This window comes from Egretta garzetta, unplaced genomic scaffold, assembly GCF_000687185.1.
Source record: "Egretta garzetta isolate BGI_Z169 unplaced genomic scaffold, ASM68718v1 scaffold287, whole genome shotgun sequence".
NCBI lineage: Eukaryota > Metazoa > Chordata > Aves > Pelecaniformes > Ardeidae > Egretta > Egretta garzetta.
Genome location: NW_009260435.1, coordinates 10,132,442 through 10,149,128, shown reverse-complemented (window position 1 = coordinate 10,149,128; position 16,687 = coordinate 10,132,442). Strand labels below are relative to the sequence as shown.

Sequence of the window (16,687 nt, the reverse complement as noted above, 5' to 3'; positions counted from 1 at the left end):
AAAGAGAAAGCAGAAAACAGATCACCATAGAAACTGGGTTACTACAGACAGCTGAACCTTCCACATGACATAACCCTACAGATATTAAAGTCATCCTATGAGCGCAAAGCTGGAGCTTTTCATCCCCAGCGTCGTTGCCTAGCCTTAAGTCCCTGCCAAAGAAAACACCTGGTAAAAAGAACAGGTGGGAGGAAAAGAGAGAGATGTTCCTAATTATAAGCATCAAATCATTTCACCACATTCTCACCTCATTAATTTAGCAGAATGACTTACAAAATCAGATTTTCAGTCTCTTTTATATAATCAGTTGATGTTAAAATCCCCTTGCTGCCTAGCCTTTAGTGGGAGCCTATCCCATAGCGGGGAACGAAGCACGTTTCCTGGGTAGAAACAGGACCAGGACCTCTCTCTCAGGAAATACCTTATGCCGGATGTCTACTATTCATCCCTCTTCAGGTACCAGTATACAATACCAAGTTTATGTCTACATTAAAATAAGACTAAAATGCGATAAACTTCTGCACATGCTGATTTACAAATCAGCCTTCTAAAAAAAGGAAGGAAATTCTAGCCTAAACATGCACTGAAATGACAATAAAAATTATGGCAAGAAACAAATGAACTCTACTGAAACTGCGTGGTTATGATCAATGAATATATTACTCTTTGCAACAGCTCAATGTGAATTTTGAATCACCAGAACAAAACTGCTGATAGGGGAGATAACAGTAGGATTTACTTAAGGGAAGGCAGTGAATGAAATTTTAGGTAAACATTTTTTTTTGTCACCCTTCATGATAACCCGAGCTTACCAATAGCATCACTTGCACTTCGCATTTCAGTATTGAGCTGGCTCTAATAAACTTAGCTTTGCTCCTCAGGTAATAATGTTGTACTCTCTCTGTGGGTGCGCTTCTGCCTCGCCACTGATGACCTCTCCCTATCCTCATCAGAGACATGGGACGGGAAGGGGCACGAGACGGACACGCAGCCCATCCTCCCGCCCGAGGTCAACGCCACGCTGCCATGTCCCGCCGGCGCGCCAGGCTGGGAGCAGCAGCCAGCAATCTCCAGCCAAGCATCCACAGGACCACCACTCACTCCAAACCAGTTTTAAAAAAAAAAAAAATCAGAAGGAAAACAAATCATTAAATGCATATTGACAGGACTATTTCGAAACTCAGTTTCTTGCCTAGCCTCTCTTCCAGCCTCAGCAGACGGACATAAAAACCCCACCACCTCCAAAATCACATGGAAGTGCGGAATCGCCGCACTTTGTTCAAGGAAGGACAAGCTGGGCTGCTGAAAGGCAATGACTTAGTGATCTCTATGCCATGACTCTAGAAGAGTCCACAGCGGAAAAAAATAGAGGTGGAACTTTTCATTTTTCACTGGCAGGTCAGAAAGCTAGCTGTATTATCACTATTTGATATAATAAGAAAATATAATAGGAAATGGCAGTATTCTCTCATACCTCATGATTTCATCTTAGATCACATGAAGAAATCAGCAGACTATAATAATTATCTATCAAATGAGACCACATGACTCACAAAGCCTCTCTTCCGAGATATTAACCTCTTGAAGCACTAATTGACATGGCTGACAGAAGGGAATTAGCAACGCAAGCGGCTCAGCAGTCACTTCAGCAGGCAAATAGTTCTCCCCTTCCACTGCATAATGACAAATACTGCAGAAGGAGACACAGCTATCTTACCAGCTTAACAGCTTTTGAGAAGAGCCGAAAGAGTTCATTAAATGATCTACATCCTAAAAAAAAAAAAAAAGGGGAAAAAAAAGGGCATTTCAGCTCATAAAAAGCTGCCCCTAGTTTCTCAGCAAGATTTACCCATGCAAGTGAACTTGTAGGATTTTCACTTCAGCAGATATCATCTATTTACCAGCAGACAGCCTCAAAACCCACAGTCTTTCAGGTGTTAACCGTGAAAAACTTAGGAGAGATGCTGCCACCCTCTCTTTCAGAGATGATCTCATTTTTAGGTAGGAATAAAGCAGCTCATTAACATCTGGATTACCGTCAATTCTGGCAATCGTCTGAAGGAGCCGATGGAACAGTAACACATGGTGAAAGTCAAAGCTAAATTTGACCAAAAGCACTCAGTGTGAACCTGTTGCTACCTAACACAGCCACCTGGAGAGAGCAGGCTGTGTTATTAGGCTGGAAAAAGAAAAATGTCAACGTTAGCGAGGCGTAACTACAAAACAGAGCACAAAGCTGTAGAAGTTCACACTGCAAAGCGCTGAACTTATTTATGCAAAATGCTAACTTATTAGAAACGGATCTCCTGAGCTGGGTGATTTCCTTGCATGGGGTCACTCCAAAAACATAATTTGATGCTATTGGAATAATTTCCTTTCTGCTTTGTATTTTCCCTTATACTCGGTCCCCGGTGCCACCACCATGGATGACAATACTGAGCCTAGAAACACTTGAAACAGAAAAGTTTACCTTTTACATTAACAATATAAGCAGATGTTTGGCTGGGTGAGTAACAGGACGAACACAAGTCCTAACTTGACCAACCTGGATCCGCTACAAAGAGACCCTGGTCACACACACGAGGTGGGAAGAGGTCCCATTTCTTCCACTGCTGAGACCACCGAAATTTCTACCACCTGTCCTGCAATACGCAGGGAGTCCCAACGAAGCACCACACTTCTCTTAACAAAGTGATGCTGCTGGTTGCTGCCTGAAAAGATGGACAAGACTCTCCTCTCCTTTCATGAAAATGCCAACTAACCAGAAGGGACTGGAAAGCAGAGCATTTCCCTGACAAGCAGGCTGCTGCAAAACCTCTGACTGACTCATCTAAATTCTCCTACGACATGAGGGAAATGGCATCATTAACTTTGCAGAAGAATCAAACCAGAAATTATCGATTTTCTTAAAGGCAGTAGCATTCTTCAGGCCCAGCGCGTTTTTTCTGTCTTGTTGCTCAGCAACAGCCATTTATATACCTCATGTACAGTGTAAGGCCTGACATTTAGAAAGTATTAACTTAAAAAGATATTTATATCATGATACATAGTGGGGAAAATATATGGGACAATTTGTATTAACGTTTTATCTGAAAAATAATCTCACATAGTTAGTTTACCTAATAGGAAGATCAAAGGTCCCACGTTATCACGTAAATCCCTGACTCGTGGGAATTCCCAACTGGCCACAATGGGGAGATGCCAAAGGAGCTCCCAAGGGGCAGCCAGGGGACAGTGGTGACCCAGGCTCTGACCTGTGCTCTAAGACACCACTGGCACGAGCCTGCATCCCTACTGACATCAGGCTGGCAACTTTGGGTCAAAGTGCCCGCGGCAGGCAAGGTCAGGCAGGTACGGCACAGCCTCCTTCACCAGGCACAAGGAAATTACCTGAATCGCAGTGCAATGAAAAAGAATCTTTTTTGAGTACTTCATCTACTGTATAAATATCCACCACATTTGAATCCTAAGGATATAAAAGTTTGAGGGTTCTTTTTTTTCCTTTCCTTTAAGCATTTTTATAAGGCATTCTGTGCATTTAGGGCGACTGGTGACTTGTAACACCAAAACCAACTTGTACGTTGTTTACCGAACACGCCTTGATCATACAAGGTACGATCAAAAACTGCCAGCATCCCACAAAGAATCGATGCAGCAAGATTTATATCTTCAGCCACTGGGAAAATGTCCACTGACTGACATTTACCTGAAACTACACCCTATTTCAAAGTGATGCAAAAAAAGCTAAATCCCAAACACAGGAGATAGATATAGATATAATTAGATATCAATATGCATGCTACTGCAGGTAGATTTGGTCAGCAAACAGAAATGTAGATTTTTTTTTTCTTTAAATGTTACAATTATTAGCAACGTTTCCACTGAAATTCAGAGAAAATGATCACACTGCAAATCTACACACTGGGCCTGACAGCCAGGCCAGAAAACTCAGTGTTTTACTTTAAACTACCAAATCTAGCAAAGAACATATATATTTCCAGGTTACAGTTGATAGTTTCATAGGAAAGATTTTTATGGAGTTAAAACACACGAAACGTTTAAAAGTTGTGAATGTTGTCCATCTGTAAAAACACAGCTTTCTACATTTTATGTCGATTGTACTTGACCACCTCTTCGAAATGCCGTACAGAGGGAGACAGAGCTGGTTCATCCTGTCATTATTAACCCAGATGACTCTTCAGCTATCAAAGTGTTGCCCGTTCACCCCCTAAGCTGCCGTGGGCAGGAACAGCAGCGCCCTGCGATGCCAGCAGCGCCCGCCGCCAAAAACCACTGGACAGCGATGGGAAGTCACATGTAGCACCGCTTGGGCGCATCATGGGTTTGCCCACATGATGCTTCTAACAGGGCTTAATTAAGGGTGTATCGTCAGTTACAGAGAACAAAACAAGTTTCGCCAAGTGCCATGCAAAGATGGGGACAGACGCTGGCCTGGCCAGCGCGTTGAAAGGGCAGTGCAGCTACATCCTTCCTGACCCCCCCGCTGCTACCAGGAGGCTGCGCCGGATGCCCAGGACCATGCCCCCGCACCGCTGCACCTGCAGCTCCCACCGGCCCGCCTGGCTCCCCGCACGCCACCCATCATCAACAACCCTTGGTCACAACAACCCCATGCAGCGCTACAGGCTTGGGGAAGAGTGGCTGGAAAGCTGCCTGGTGGAAAAAGACCTGGGGGTACTGGTTGACAGCCTGCTGAATATGAGCCAGCAGTGTGCCCACAGGAGCCCAGTGGTGTCTTGGCCTGTATCAGGAATAGTGTGGCCAGCAGGAGTAGGGAAGTGATCATGCCCCTGTACTCGGTGCTGGTGAGGCCACACCTCGAATACTGTGTTCAGTTTTGGGCCCCTCACTACAAGAAAGACATTGCGTTGCTGGAACATGCCCAGAGGAGAGCCACAAAGCTGATGAGGGGTCTGGAGCACAAGTCTGATGAGAAGCGGCTGAGGGAACTGGGGTTGTTTGGTCTGGAGAAGAGGAGGCTGCGGGGAGATCTGATCGCCCCCTACAACTACCTGAGAGTAGGCTGTAGCAAGGTGGGGGTCGGCCTCTTCTCCCTGGTAATGGACAATAGGACGAGAGGGAATGGTGGGTTAGGTTAATGGTTGGACTTGATGATCTTAAAGGTCTTTTCCAACCTAGATGATTCTATGATTCCATACTACCTGCAGTACGCTGTTCTCATTTAATTCAGCACACTTCTCATAAAATCTCATTTAAAGTAAATCAGGCTTAAAAAAAAAATATATTCAAAGGAAAATCAATGCTTAAGAAAATTTTGTGGTTTAAACCATTCTGATTTCTAGACCTGTCAAAGGAATGAATGCTGCTCTGAAAGACCTTCAGAAAAGATGGCAATTACAAGCTGGATCAAAACCACCCATGTTTTGGTCACTACTTGAGACACAAAATACCTGCAGAACCACAGAAAGATCTGCGAAAACACTGAGCAGAAGTGTGAGGCCACCCCCAGCCTGAGCGACAGGAAAATGCTCTGACTCAGGCAAAACTTCATCTGGGGTCAAACCCATGCAGAGAGGCAGACGCTGTTCTGCGCCTCCATCCACACCACCAAAACGAAGGCCAAGATTGAACTATATGCTAGTGATTTCAAAAAGTAGTTAATTATAAGTCTGCCTTAAAACACCTAATTCATCCAACCTGAAAAAACATGTTGCAAGAGTTGTAGAAGAGTGGCCACAAGAAATTTAAGGACAAAAGAAACAACTACAGCCATCCCCTGAGTATTAAGCTGAGACATGTTCTGTTGAAGAAAGAGTATTAGGAAAAGGATGAGTGATTTCATGTTGGTGCACTTACACTGAACATTGGGCTATCTTACAAAAATACTCCAATTTAAAAAATTTTAAAAAGCCAATACCTAAGGAATACCCAAAAAAACCCCATTCAACATGTCACAGTTAACTACATGGGTGCCTGAATTTAAAATCCAAGAAAAAAATACTACGAGGCCAAATGAAACAAGTGGTTGCAGAATTTTATTTTAACACTGCTATGATGCAAGGCATAACACAGACTCCACAGCACAATTAACTAGATGCTGAAATAAGTATTATTTCCAAACCACAGGTGCAAATTCAGTCAAGACCCTCATGTTCCTTAGGTATTTTTACACGCTGGTGTTGGACAACAAAACGTTGATTTCATTTTCTCAAGTTCTTAGATGGATGTAAGATCTTACAGAAGCTTTTTATACTTATTTTTCCCAAAGTTTCCCGAACCCTCACCCACAGGAGGCAGGGGAACAGCACGGCTTCTCACAACACGCGGCGCAGCCCCAGTTTTGCACAGGGACCGAAGGGGTTCGTCGCGCTGGCCGCGGCTGGTCGCTCGCCCCGGGTTCATACACGCAGGAAGAAGCAGCGTTGCCTTTTGCCTCAGTGCAGAGCCATCGGCATCGCTGCCATGGGACTATTCGGAGTATTGAGCACCCGCGTAGGCAGGGAGGGAGCATAAAGGGTGGCAGCGATCAGAGAGACACGCTGCGCCATGCCATGCTGCGGCGCTGGAGTTCGAAACAAGAAGTTGTTGAGAAATGAGTAGTGGAGCCATAACTGATCACCTGCCTCGCAGGGGTGAAGCAAGGCTAAGCTTTCTGGTATCTGTGAAACAGCTCGAGTATGGACAACTGCTGGCTTAACTACAAAAGCTTAATTTAAAAGTTAAAAATGAAAGGAAAGATATTTGGCATAAACTGTGATAGTAGATAAGGCTGTACTTTTGTAAGTATCTTTCTGTAAAGTTGAGCTCAAGTCCAAACAGCATTCTTTTGGTTTTACTCAATCCTAGCCCCTCCAAAAAGTCACCTTGAAAGTAAAACACCTGTTTGGTTCTAAACATCCAAAATTAAGTGATTATTTTTCATTAGAATGACAGAGAAGCCCCAGGCTGAGATGTAGTCACATCATTAAAACAGAGCTTTTACCAACTTAGCCTGAGTTACTCAGTTATTATTCAGTTACCCAAAAAACTAGTTTTACTCCACTAACCCAGAGCACAACAACTCGGTCACTGCGGTCAAGTCCGTACCACAGACGCCCTTGTGCCGTGTTACAGCAGCGACCTGCCACTGGTGAGGCACACCTCGTGAGGCTGTATCTGTATTTAGCCCCACCATTTTTCCATGGGAAATGGACAGCAAGGAAACCAGAACCGGTGCAAATGAGTGACCTGGCAAGTGCTAACTTAAAACCAGCGAGCAGCGTTAAGCCTCCCAAAGCGCCTCCGCAAGCGCGGGGGGAAGCTGCAAAAGCAGAACTAGGGCTAACGGCCGCAGCGTTGCCCTCAGAAACTCCCCGGCCAGAGCAGCTGCGTTTCTTCTCCCATGACCTTCAGCCCTACCCTAGGCAAATCCCAAAAGCGAAAAGTGCGCGCGGGAGCCGGCGGGTGCAGCAGGGCTGTGCCGGCTGCCAGCACCGCCGGGACCCACTGCGACCGCCTGGGCCCCCCCATTGCCTCGGCGCAGTTCACACCTCGCTTAGCGTGAGAAATGAGGGAAAGCGCCTCTGTGTTGCAGAAGGGAGTGAAATTAAAACCCTTCACACTAGCTGGAAATTGCACACCATATTTAGCCCTACGGAAACCATTCCACTCCTTTTCTCTGCACGCGTTATCTATTTGATCGTTTGCAAAAGGTTCATATTGCCTTTGTATTTCCAGTACATAAGACTGTCACACCCAAGGAAGAAGGGCACTCTGACATCAAATTCTAACAACTTCTGCAAATGCTTCTCCTCATATAAGCATTTTCTAAAAGAGACACTGTCCTAAACAATGAAATTATTGTCTGGCATGTTTGAAAGAAGTCTTCTTTATGTATCTCCAGATCATAAGTCAAAACTTCACTTACTTTAAGCCTCTATTAATAAACTATTATACTAATAAGCTATTATATGCTTGGCTGCACAGCCTTCACCTATGTTAAAACCAAGAAAACAACCAAACATATTCTACTTACTTTAACATACATATAGTCTAAACCATCTATTTCCATCCCGTATCTCTTGTAACACAGATTTTCAGCACTTTCAGAGGCAGTTGGTGTCTCCTTTCCAGGCAAAATAGGCTCAATCTCCAGGGAAAGTATTTCCATGTTTCTTGTATTGGTGTGCACTAACGCATAAGGCAACTTGGGAATCTCTCCCTCTGGTTTCCTCAGCAAAACAACTGAGGTCATCTGTTTTAAAGATATTTATGAATAACCCATGGAGTCTGCAGAGAGTAACGTGTGACAAGCCATGTCGGCGCAATGAATTCCCGCATTGTTAGACCGACTCATAGCATTTTTAGTTTATTTCTCTGGCTCTAATAAAAAGCAAGAGCATCCTCCTGTAAATCACGAAGTAATCACAAAATTCTCGTCTTGTGATAATCAAATGGAAGAACTCAAAGACACTGTCAGTAACTGCAGCAAGACTTCATGGTTTTTCATAAGTATTTACAAAAACGAGACCATATGGGTGTGAAAGCCACTCAGATGAGAAGTCTCTGCTCTTCTACATTTAGCGCTGTCAAGCTAGAAATGTGCAGTTTACATCTAACCACACAGCAACCTGAGGAAACCTGACATAAGTCACACGTCGTATTTCCCCCCTGTTAACTGATATAAAGACAGAATGAGAGCTCTTCAAAGCAACGCTGCTTTAGCCTTTACATTTAAAGTGAGGGCTCTCATCAGACCCCAGCATAAGTAAGCAGCCTGGAAGAGACTGCTCTCAACCATCCCCACTGTCTCCTAAGAGCTAAATAAACTCAAAAAGCCACTTCTTCTGCTAATTACCAGTGGCAGCTTTTATTCTACGTGAATTACCCTGACAGACTTACCTACAGCCACACCTGGAGCGGGGTTAAAAGGCAAAAATGAAGACTTGATGAGCAAGGAGGGAAATGCAATGGCTTTCAAGATGTTCAGCAAATAACCACAACTTTCACCAGGCAGGATGGAGGTAACAGACCCACAGGCACAGCTGCATTCTGCATTCCTGACTGCTTCTCCGCCAGTTTAATCTTCACACTGCTCCCTCAGATCGCTCCTCGTCCTGGTGACTTCTCCCTCCCACCTGCTTATTTGATGTCAGGTTGGAACCCTCTTCTCCCTTAACATTTTAAGAAGCTTTACCCCAGCCTTGAGTACTTCCATGCCATTATTATTCAGGGAAAGATCTGTGACAGTTCTCGCTATTGTACTTGATTAACAGGCCAAAGAAATTAAATCCATGCCACTAAGGAGAACAGATGGTGTAAAGACACAAGATCTCTGCTTTTCTAAGTAATCCATTTTCACCTTCTTCAGAATTTGCATTAAAATTCACAGAGACTCACATCAAAAGTTGGGTCAGTACCTGCAACCCACAGACGTTCAGTAGGAGTGAAGTCTTTAAACTTCATTAGTAGTGCCTAATGTTTCCTGTGCTTACCTTCCAGCTGCCTAATGCCCAGAATTTGTCAAGAAGGGCACTCCTCCAAGTAATGGCACCAAGTCCTTATGCTCTTTTTAAAAACAAACCAAAAAAACCCACACGTGCACACACACACAAAAACCCACAAACCCTTTTAGCCAGCACTGATCTCTTCTTTACATTTTATTTGTATATAAATAGACTAAGATATATAGAGATAGAACTACTAAATACTGTGATTAACTGACAGCAGGCAGCAAAGCAGCTGTACAGGGAAAGAAAAGGCACAGGTATGAACAGGAAGACCCCAAAATGGTCAGGATCATCAGCTCAGTAACTCTGGTGCGTCTCCCATCCGCGCAGCGCTGGGCTGTTCAGGTTATCCATCTCACGCAGCACCTCACGTTAGGCTGCTGCCTGCAGCAAACTGGGAAAGTGGGCAACGCTAAAAGAAGATGAGTGGAACCGTTATCTCCCTGAGACGGTGGGGGTCCTGAAAGCAGAAGCTACTCCTGAAAATACACTCTTGCTATGAAATATTAAAACCGGGTTTTAAGGAGACGGGTCCTAACTTACTGCAACACTGCATACACAGACCGTAGCACACAGAGCTTGGCGACGTCCCTACGATATTTTTTTATTTGTTTTCCTGCAAAAATTATTCTGAGCAGGTATACAACAGCAAAGTTATTTCACTGCAGTAAGAGGAAATAGAGAATAGAAGGCCCAACCTTTCAGACTTACATGCTTGATTTCAAAGCATAAAATTAAGCAATGCGATTACTCACATGGAATAAAGATAAATCTTTGCAGGATCAGGCTTAAGCAAACCCGGGTTAAGCAAAGACAAGCAACACCGAGAACAAGGAGGAAATGATGCAGTCCTAAGCAAAGGGTGGCACAGAGCGTGGCACTGGCACGGGCATGAAAGTGCCGCTCTCTGCCAAGAAAGTCACTAAAAGCCTTGCTATTAGTGCTGGTAAAGGAGGCCTTAGCAACCCAATCATGCAACTCTCCATCCTGGATGCAGCTCAAAAGTGAAGCCAACAAAAGGAAAATGTTACTGCACAAAGAGCCTTCGAATTAAACACAGTCTGAATTTTCTCTGTCTCCCATGACCTTTAGATAACAAGTTTAATTTTGTGCCTACTGCATTTGTACTTAAAAGTTTTGATACCAGTTTAAACCAAGCAAACTCTTAGAAGCATCATCCCCACAACAAAAATATGCATTATGGTTATGGTCTATGAAAATAAGCAGAAAGATACAGTTTGAGGAAAAGTCACAGACATGATGAAAATTTTGAAGAACCATGGATTTATTCTGACCCTAACACCGTATTTTCTGCAACAAGAGCCACCTGTCATTAAGGGAAAGTAGGAAGGTCTTCCTGGCTATTTCAGCAGCAGAGAAGACAAGCAAAGGTGCACGCCGCTGCTTCAACTCGTTCGAGTAGTTTGCTAATGAAGCAGCAGGAACAATAGCCTTGCCCAAGTGCCGTTCCTTGGCCCTGGGCCCGACTGTACAAATACTCGCTATCAGAGTCGAGCGCGATACATGCAGTAGTAAACACTGCTCCACCACAGGGAGCACAAAATCAGATCCGCGAGAACCTCTGCACCTTCAAGCATGTGAATGAAACCCCAGCCACATAAAGGAGTTCAGACTCCGCTCGTCCCTAACTTCACAGATGCAAACCAAGCTAAGCTGACTTTAATCAAGAGGCATAAACCAAACCACTGGCTCTTATCAGAGGAGCGCTTGCTGCTTGACAGCACAAAGTGAAACCGGGTCCATCATCTTCCCCTGAGGCAAGACGCGCTTCAAACCCGCAGCGTCTGCAGATATGTTCATATATACATGCAGACGTCAAAGACTCCAGTGATATAAACAAGACTTCAAATAGTTCAATATTTGTTTTGGGTTTTCAAGTAATGAAATCCGAATTCAGTGACTGTCCCTGTAGGGACAGCCCAAGTGGCTGGCTCTCCCCAGGTCTGCTGCAGAGGCCAGCCAGAAATCCAGGCACCATCCCACGGGTACCTGCAGGACAGCAGGCCTGCCCGCTGCTTGTCCCTCACAACAGAAACACTACCTACAATTAACCTCACCATCACTTCTTGCTTTTTTTTAAAATCCTATTAAAAATAGGATCCAGAAACAGCGAAACCTTGTGATACTGGCCGTTTCTGTGACTTCCTCCAATTCAACTGCTTCAATGAGCACATTTCAATAACAAACATGCTCTCTTTAGTCCTTACAGAGATTAAACAATGAGTCTCATTAAACAGAGACAAATTACTTTGTTATTAGAACACATGGAGAGGATTAAACTCCCAAAGGCCCCACGAGGAGACCGTAAGAGCCAGGTACATCTGCCTGACCGGCCGCCTATCCCGTCCAACTCAACCTGGAGCTCTGTGGCTCACCGAAAGATAACAGTAGTCATTGCACACATTTCCTGACATAGAAGGAGCTTGACAGCACTTTATCTGATCATTTATTTATCTAAAAAATTATAGTAACCCATTACCTAAGCCATCTGGCATATGCTGTAAAAGCACTGCAGTAGAAACAGACCGCAAATAACCAGTGGCAGCTCGATGTACAGACTTCATTATTCTGCAAGGATTGCTCATGATTCACATAATCCACTAATATTATTAGGTAAATGTTTTAACATGGTACTGAAAGAATTAAACAAATAAGACCAAATGTTACAAATGGGACCTTCACAATTATTCTTTACATGTAACAAAGAATTCACACAACTTTCAAGATTAAGTCTACAGGAAAAAAAAAAAAATTAATATAAAGCTATGACCTCCTCTCCCCCAAAAGTAGCTCCCAACGACGCTGCACTTTCAGTGTTTTATTAGGCCTACAGGATACACCCTCCCAAAAACTCCTTGTAGGCTGCGAGCAGCTTTCACAAACAGCTCGCCACCTCTCCGGCCCCACCGCCCTGCCCCAGCTGTAGCATTTCCTCCGCCGGACACACTCGGCGCCCAGGGGAGCAGCTCTGGCACAGGCTGGGCTCCAAACCAAATCATTGCTCATCTTGCTTCCCAAGGCTCACGGTTGCTTTTAACAAGAATGATAGATTGCTGACATCTCGCAAAACTGCCAGTAGAAAGCTTAAGAGTTTTTTCAGTTTCTTAGGTTGCTATGGTTGGCACCCAACTACAGGAAACTTCTTTTTTACAAAAACAAAGCGTCAAGGTTAAGTTAAACCAAGCATTGTTAGACTGTTGGATAATTATATCCCCAGCACCTTCAGTTTAAAGGCAATAGGAATAAAGTTGGTGCACACAGTTGTGAGTTGCCACTGGCAGAGTTGCCATCGCATTTATTCCAGTGACGCAGCAGGTCCCTGAAGCAGAAAAGCAACTGAAACATCCCCTCTGCTGCATTAGATTTTTAGAAGACAAGAGGCAGAGATGGAATTATAAAATATACTGTAAAGGCTCCCTGTCATTTGCAGAGGTAATCGCTTGGCAGTGCACATTCGATTTCTGCAACAGCCTCTCTGCTCTGGGCTGCACGGGTCCGACTGGGAAGCAGAGCGGGACACCCAAGTTGTGTGTGGAGATGAACGACTCCCATCTCTGCATTACTGGGCAGCACGGCTCTGGAAGAACAATGCAGCAATTGACTGAGACAACTGGTTACTGTTTAATGTTTAGAAAACACATGCAATAGTTTGAACAGCAATATGCAAGGCTATATAATTATGGCAGCTTTTTTTTAACCCCCAAGAAAAGCCCAGTAAGAAGCACAGAAATTTGGAAACACAGTTATATTTTCTCTCTTTTAGGCTCAGGTTGCTTTTTGCTGTATGTCCCTCCCCACGTACCATTAATGTACCCAAGAAGAGCCACACCCTGGTCAGAACCTGCCTTTTGCCATTTTCTCTTGCACGGACCCAGCACAACTGAAGGGGAAGACCAAGCCTTGCAGCAGCCTGGCTCCAAACCCGACGCAGCTGCCTGCAGGGCAAGGCAAGAGAGGTCTCCCTGAGACGCTGGGGACTGCACAAGCGGGTTTTTGTTCTATGCAGTTCCCTCTGACACTTCCCTAACTCAATGTACTGCTTATAAACCCTCCAACTGAACCATTCAAAGAGAGAGCGGCAGGACTGAAGGTCAGCTACTGCGTTCAGCTTGCCCAGACCGTGCTCTCCAGCAAAAACTGATTCCTCTAAGTTCAAAGGAGTCTTTCCACTCACTTTAACTGAAATTGAATCAGGCCCTAAATTAGGAGCAAGCTAGCTGGAGCGAGCTGCCCCTAATCTGAAAGATACTGGAAAGGGAGGATCATATTGATAGCAGCAAGAATAAAAATAAATTAACGTCTGACTGAATGGATAAATAAATAAATAAGCGCGTTGTACACAGCCATACAAAGCTGAAGCAGAAATCCCAAGAGGGCGAAGCAGCATGCTCTAGCAAAGCACAGCCTGAAAGAGAAACAACTCAAACCCAGGGAAAAAGGATGGAAATGGGAAAACAAAAATGACTGAATGATGTCAACTCTTCGCTCTGACTTCAAAAGAGGCAGCATAAACACAGTGGCGGATCTTGCTTGGTTAATTTTCATGTACAGGCAATGAGAGCATGTGCTGGGGCTTGGCCTTACATGCCCGAAACTCACACAGGTGATGCCTAACCCAAAAGGTGGTGGTTTGGCCAGTGCGGAGAAGTCAGGTGAGTTCCAGGTCTAGGCAAAGCGTACTCGGTTGCTCTTAATTTGCAAGGAAGGCAGATTACACTTAATAAATCTGACGCATGGCCTAGATTGTCGCTATCAATTTTTATGGGTCATCAGGAGTAGGCATGTATCTGTTGTTGGTCAACAGCTACTGACATGCTGATCAATGACATCCGAGCACCGCTTAGTGGGGCTACGGTGATTCAGGAAACACACTGAGATTCTCCTAAGCTTGTTTCGAAAGTCAAAGAACCAAAACTTTCAGAAGGGATCTTACAGCAGGACCACCAACCTGCCATTGATAGATGTCCAACATGACGAGTTAAATAGAGCTCATAGGCATAATACATTAAACAAGAATGCCTGGGATATAACCATGGAGCAGTTTTAAACCGCTGCACCCCAAAATTGAACCTAATGCCCTCAAACAGAGTCCGTATTTGCAGTGTCACCAGGCACAGGAATACAAAGCCTGGCACAGTTTGGGCCGTAGTTCCATAATATAAATCCAAATTTCCAGATTAACTACAACAATGCGCAACAACAAGGCTGTCCATGTGGTCACCAAGTTTAGATATACACCTGGACGAATCGGAGGAATAGGATTTTCATGGGAGTGGCACGACTTCTTCAAAAATGTACGTTGCTTTTTTCTAACAAAAAATACTTTAGCTTGGAAAGATAACAGAGAGGGGAAAAGAGCTGCCAAGTACTGCACTTCAGGACACACATATGCGCACACACAGTCAGCAACGATGCGTTGCAAATTCATACCCTACCCTGCTTGCCAGCAAAATATCGATGCCAATGCCATACGTTAGGTGTCGATGCTATACTGGAAGCTCTGGTACTTTAAGCAGCTGTCCCAAACGACAGTCCTGACTGCCTGCCAGTATAAAAAAAGATGTGAAAGTTGCTCTTCCTGTGCCTATGTAAGGCTCTAAAGAGGACAAGAAGAGCCTGTGGTGTGAGAGAAGGAATCTCGCTGGCCTTTGTCACCCAGCGAGTCCCTATCGGAGCAGCATCCCTGCACTTGTTTGGCTTTGTGTTTGCCTGTTTGACCTCTGCGTGCTATGACCTTAAATCCATTATTTATGCTACTTAATCAAGGACAAGATACGGAACGTGATTTGAGCAGCATGATGGTTTTACCTGAGTAAAAAGCCAGCAGAGAGGGAAGCCCACAGAGACAGCCTCTCTTGAGGCCAGTAGCTTTCCTGTCCCGGTGCCCAATTTGGAGCCATGCCTTCCTTGGGAACTACAAGGGGCCCTGAGCTTTCTGCTGTAACACAGTCCCGAGACAACAGGACACCCACATTTTTGGGGCAGCTTCTGACCAAAGGATTTAACCGTTCAAGGAAGCGAATTCAAGGTCAGATGGGGTTGGAAATTTAAAAAAAAAAAAAAAAAAAAAAAAAAGGAGGAAAGTATTTCTGATCAACTCTTCATGAGACATTTTAATTCCATAATAAGAACATCCACAGAGAGATAAATCAGGAATACCTTTCCAAAATGACCCCTTACATAGAGGAGCTGTATTGGGCGCCTGGGAACAACTCAGCAGTACCCCTGCCCTCGTGACCAGAATGCCAATCCTCATCCCTTTCTGCAATGACAGTTAACGGAGAGACTCTTCCACGGGGCACAGGGCACCAAGACGCCTCATGGCAATGAATGTACTTAGCATTCTTTAAGGGGTGCAGGAGTGCACCTCACTTCTTCACATTCAATCTCTCTACACAAATACACTATTCGGTTATGGTCAGGCCTACTGCAACAACTGTCCAGTTTGATTTGTACTGATGCCCAGTCAACATGCTGTCCACCGTATCCGAGTGGGAGGACTCTACAAATAAGGTGAGCTATTCATGCCAAAACAAAAAGGCGGTTTCCTTTCCGTTCTCTACTCAGACAAAGAGCGGGACTAAAGTTTCCTTCCATAAAGGACCTAGATGGCACAGCTTTCGATAAAACACACTTTGACCAGGAAAGCTTTTTGAAAGAAGTATTTGGAGTTTGCTACGTTGTGCTCAGTTCTGCTGACCCCAGTGATCCCTTCTGCCCTTAAAAACCCGTGGTCTGTCATTTTTTTCAGATTTTTGCACTAGATCAAGGCAGAGCAATGAAAACGATGCATTGCTAGTGGATAAAACAATCATTTCGACAGCTCTCGATGTGCAGGCTTTGCCATCATCAAGATGCGTAGGGCAGTAACTGTTTCCGGGTAGAAGCTGATGAGATATGAACACACAAGACTGAAAAGATGAGAAAAATGTCAGTTTTAAAAAGCGTGTGAGAGTCACGCACCACATCACTGCTGGTCGTCGGGCTTCTGAGCGACTGCCAACAGACTAAATATAATCCAAAGGTGCAGTGTCATCAGGAAGGTTAGCTTAATACTGAAGCATCTATGCAGCAGAAGGGGTTTCCGAGAAGGGACGGGGCGGTGTTTCCGAAGATCGCCGAGCGGTGCGGCTGGTGCAACCCAAGCGCCCCTTCCCCGCAGCGCCCATCGCCGCCCGCCCGGCCCAGCCGCCCCG

The 16,687-nt window shown here is 44.7% G+C and overlaps 1 protein-coding gene across 1 annotated transcript in view; it reads right to left on the bottom strand.

The window, feature by feature from the left end:
* The window catches only part of MYO5A (myosin VA), a 94,278-nt gene extending 86,147 nt beyond the window's left edge, over positions 1-8,131 (bottom strand). The window contains exon 1 of the mRNA XM_035899544.1: positions 7,997-8,131. Within this exon, the coding sequence (XP_035755437.1) occupies positions 7,997-8,131 (135 nt within the window). The remainder of the gene's footprint in view (positions 1-7,996) is intronic.
* Positions 8,132-16,687: the final 8,556 nt, after the last annotated feature.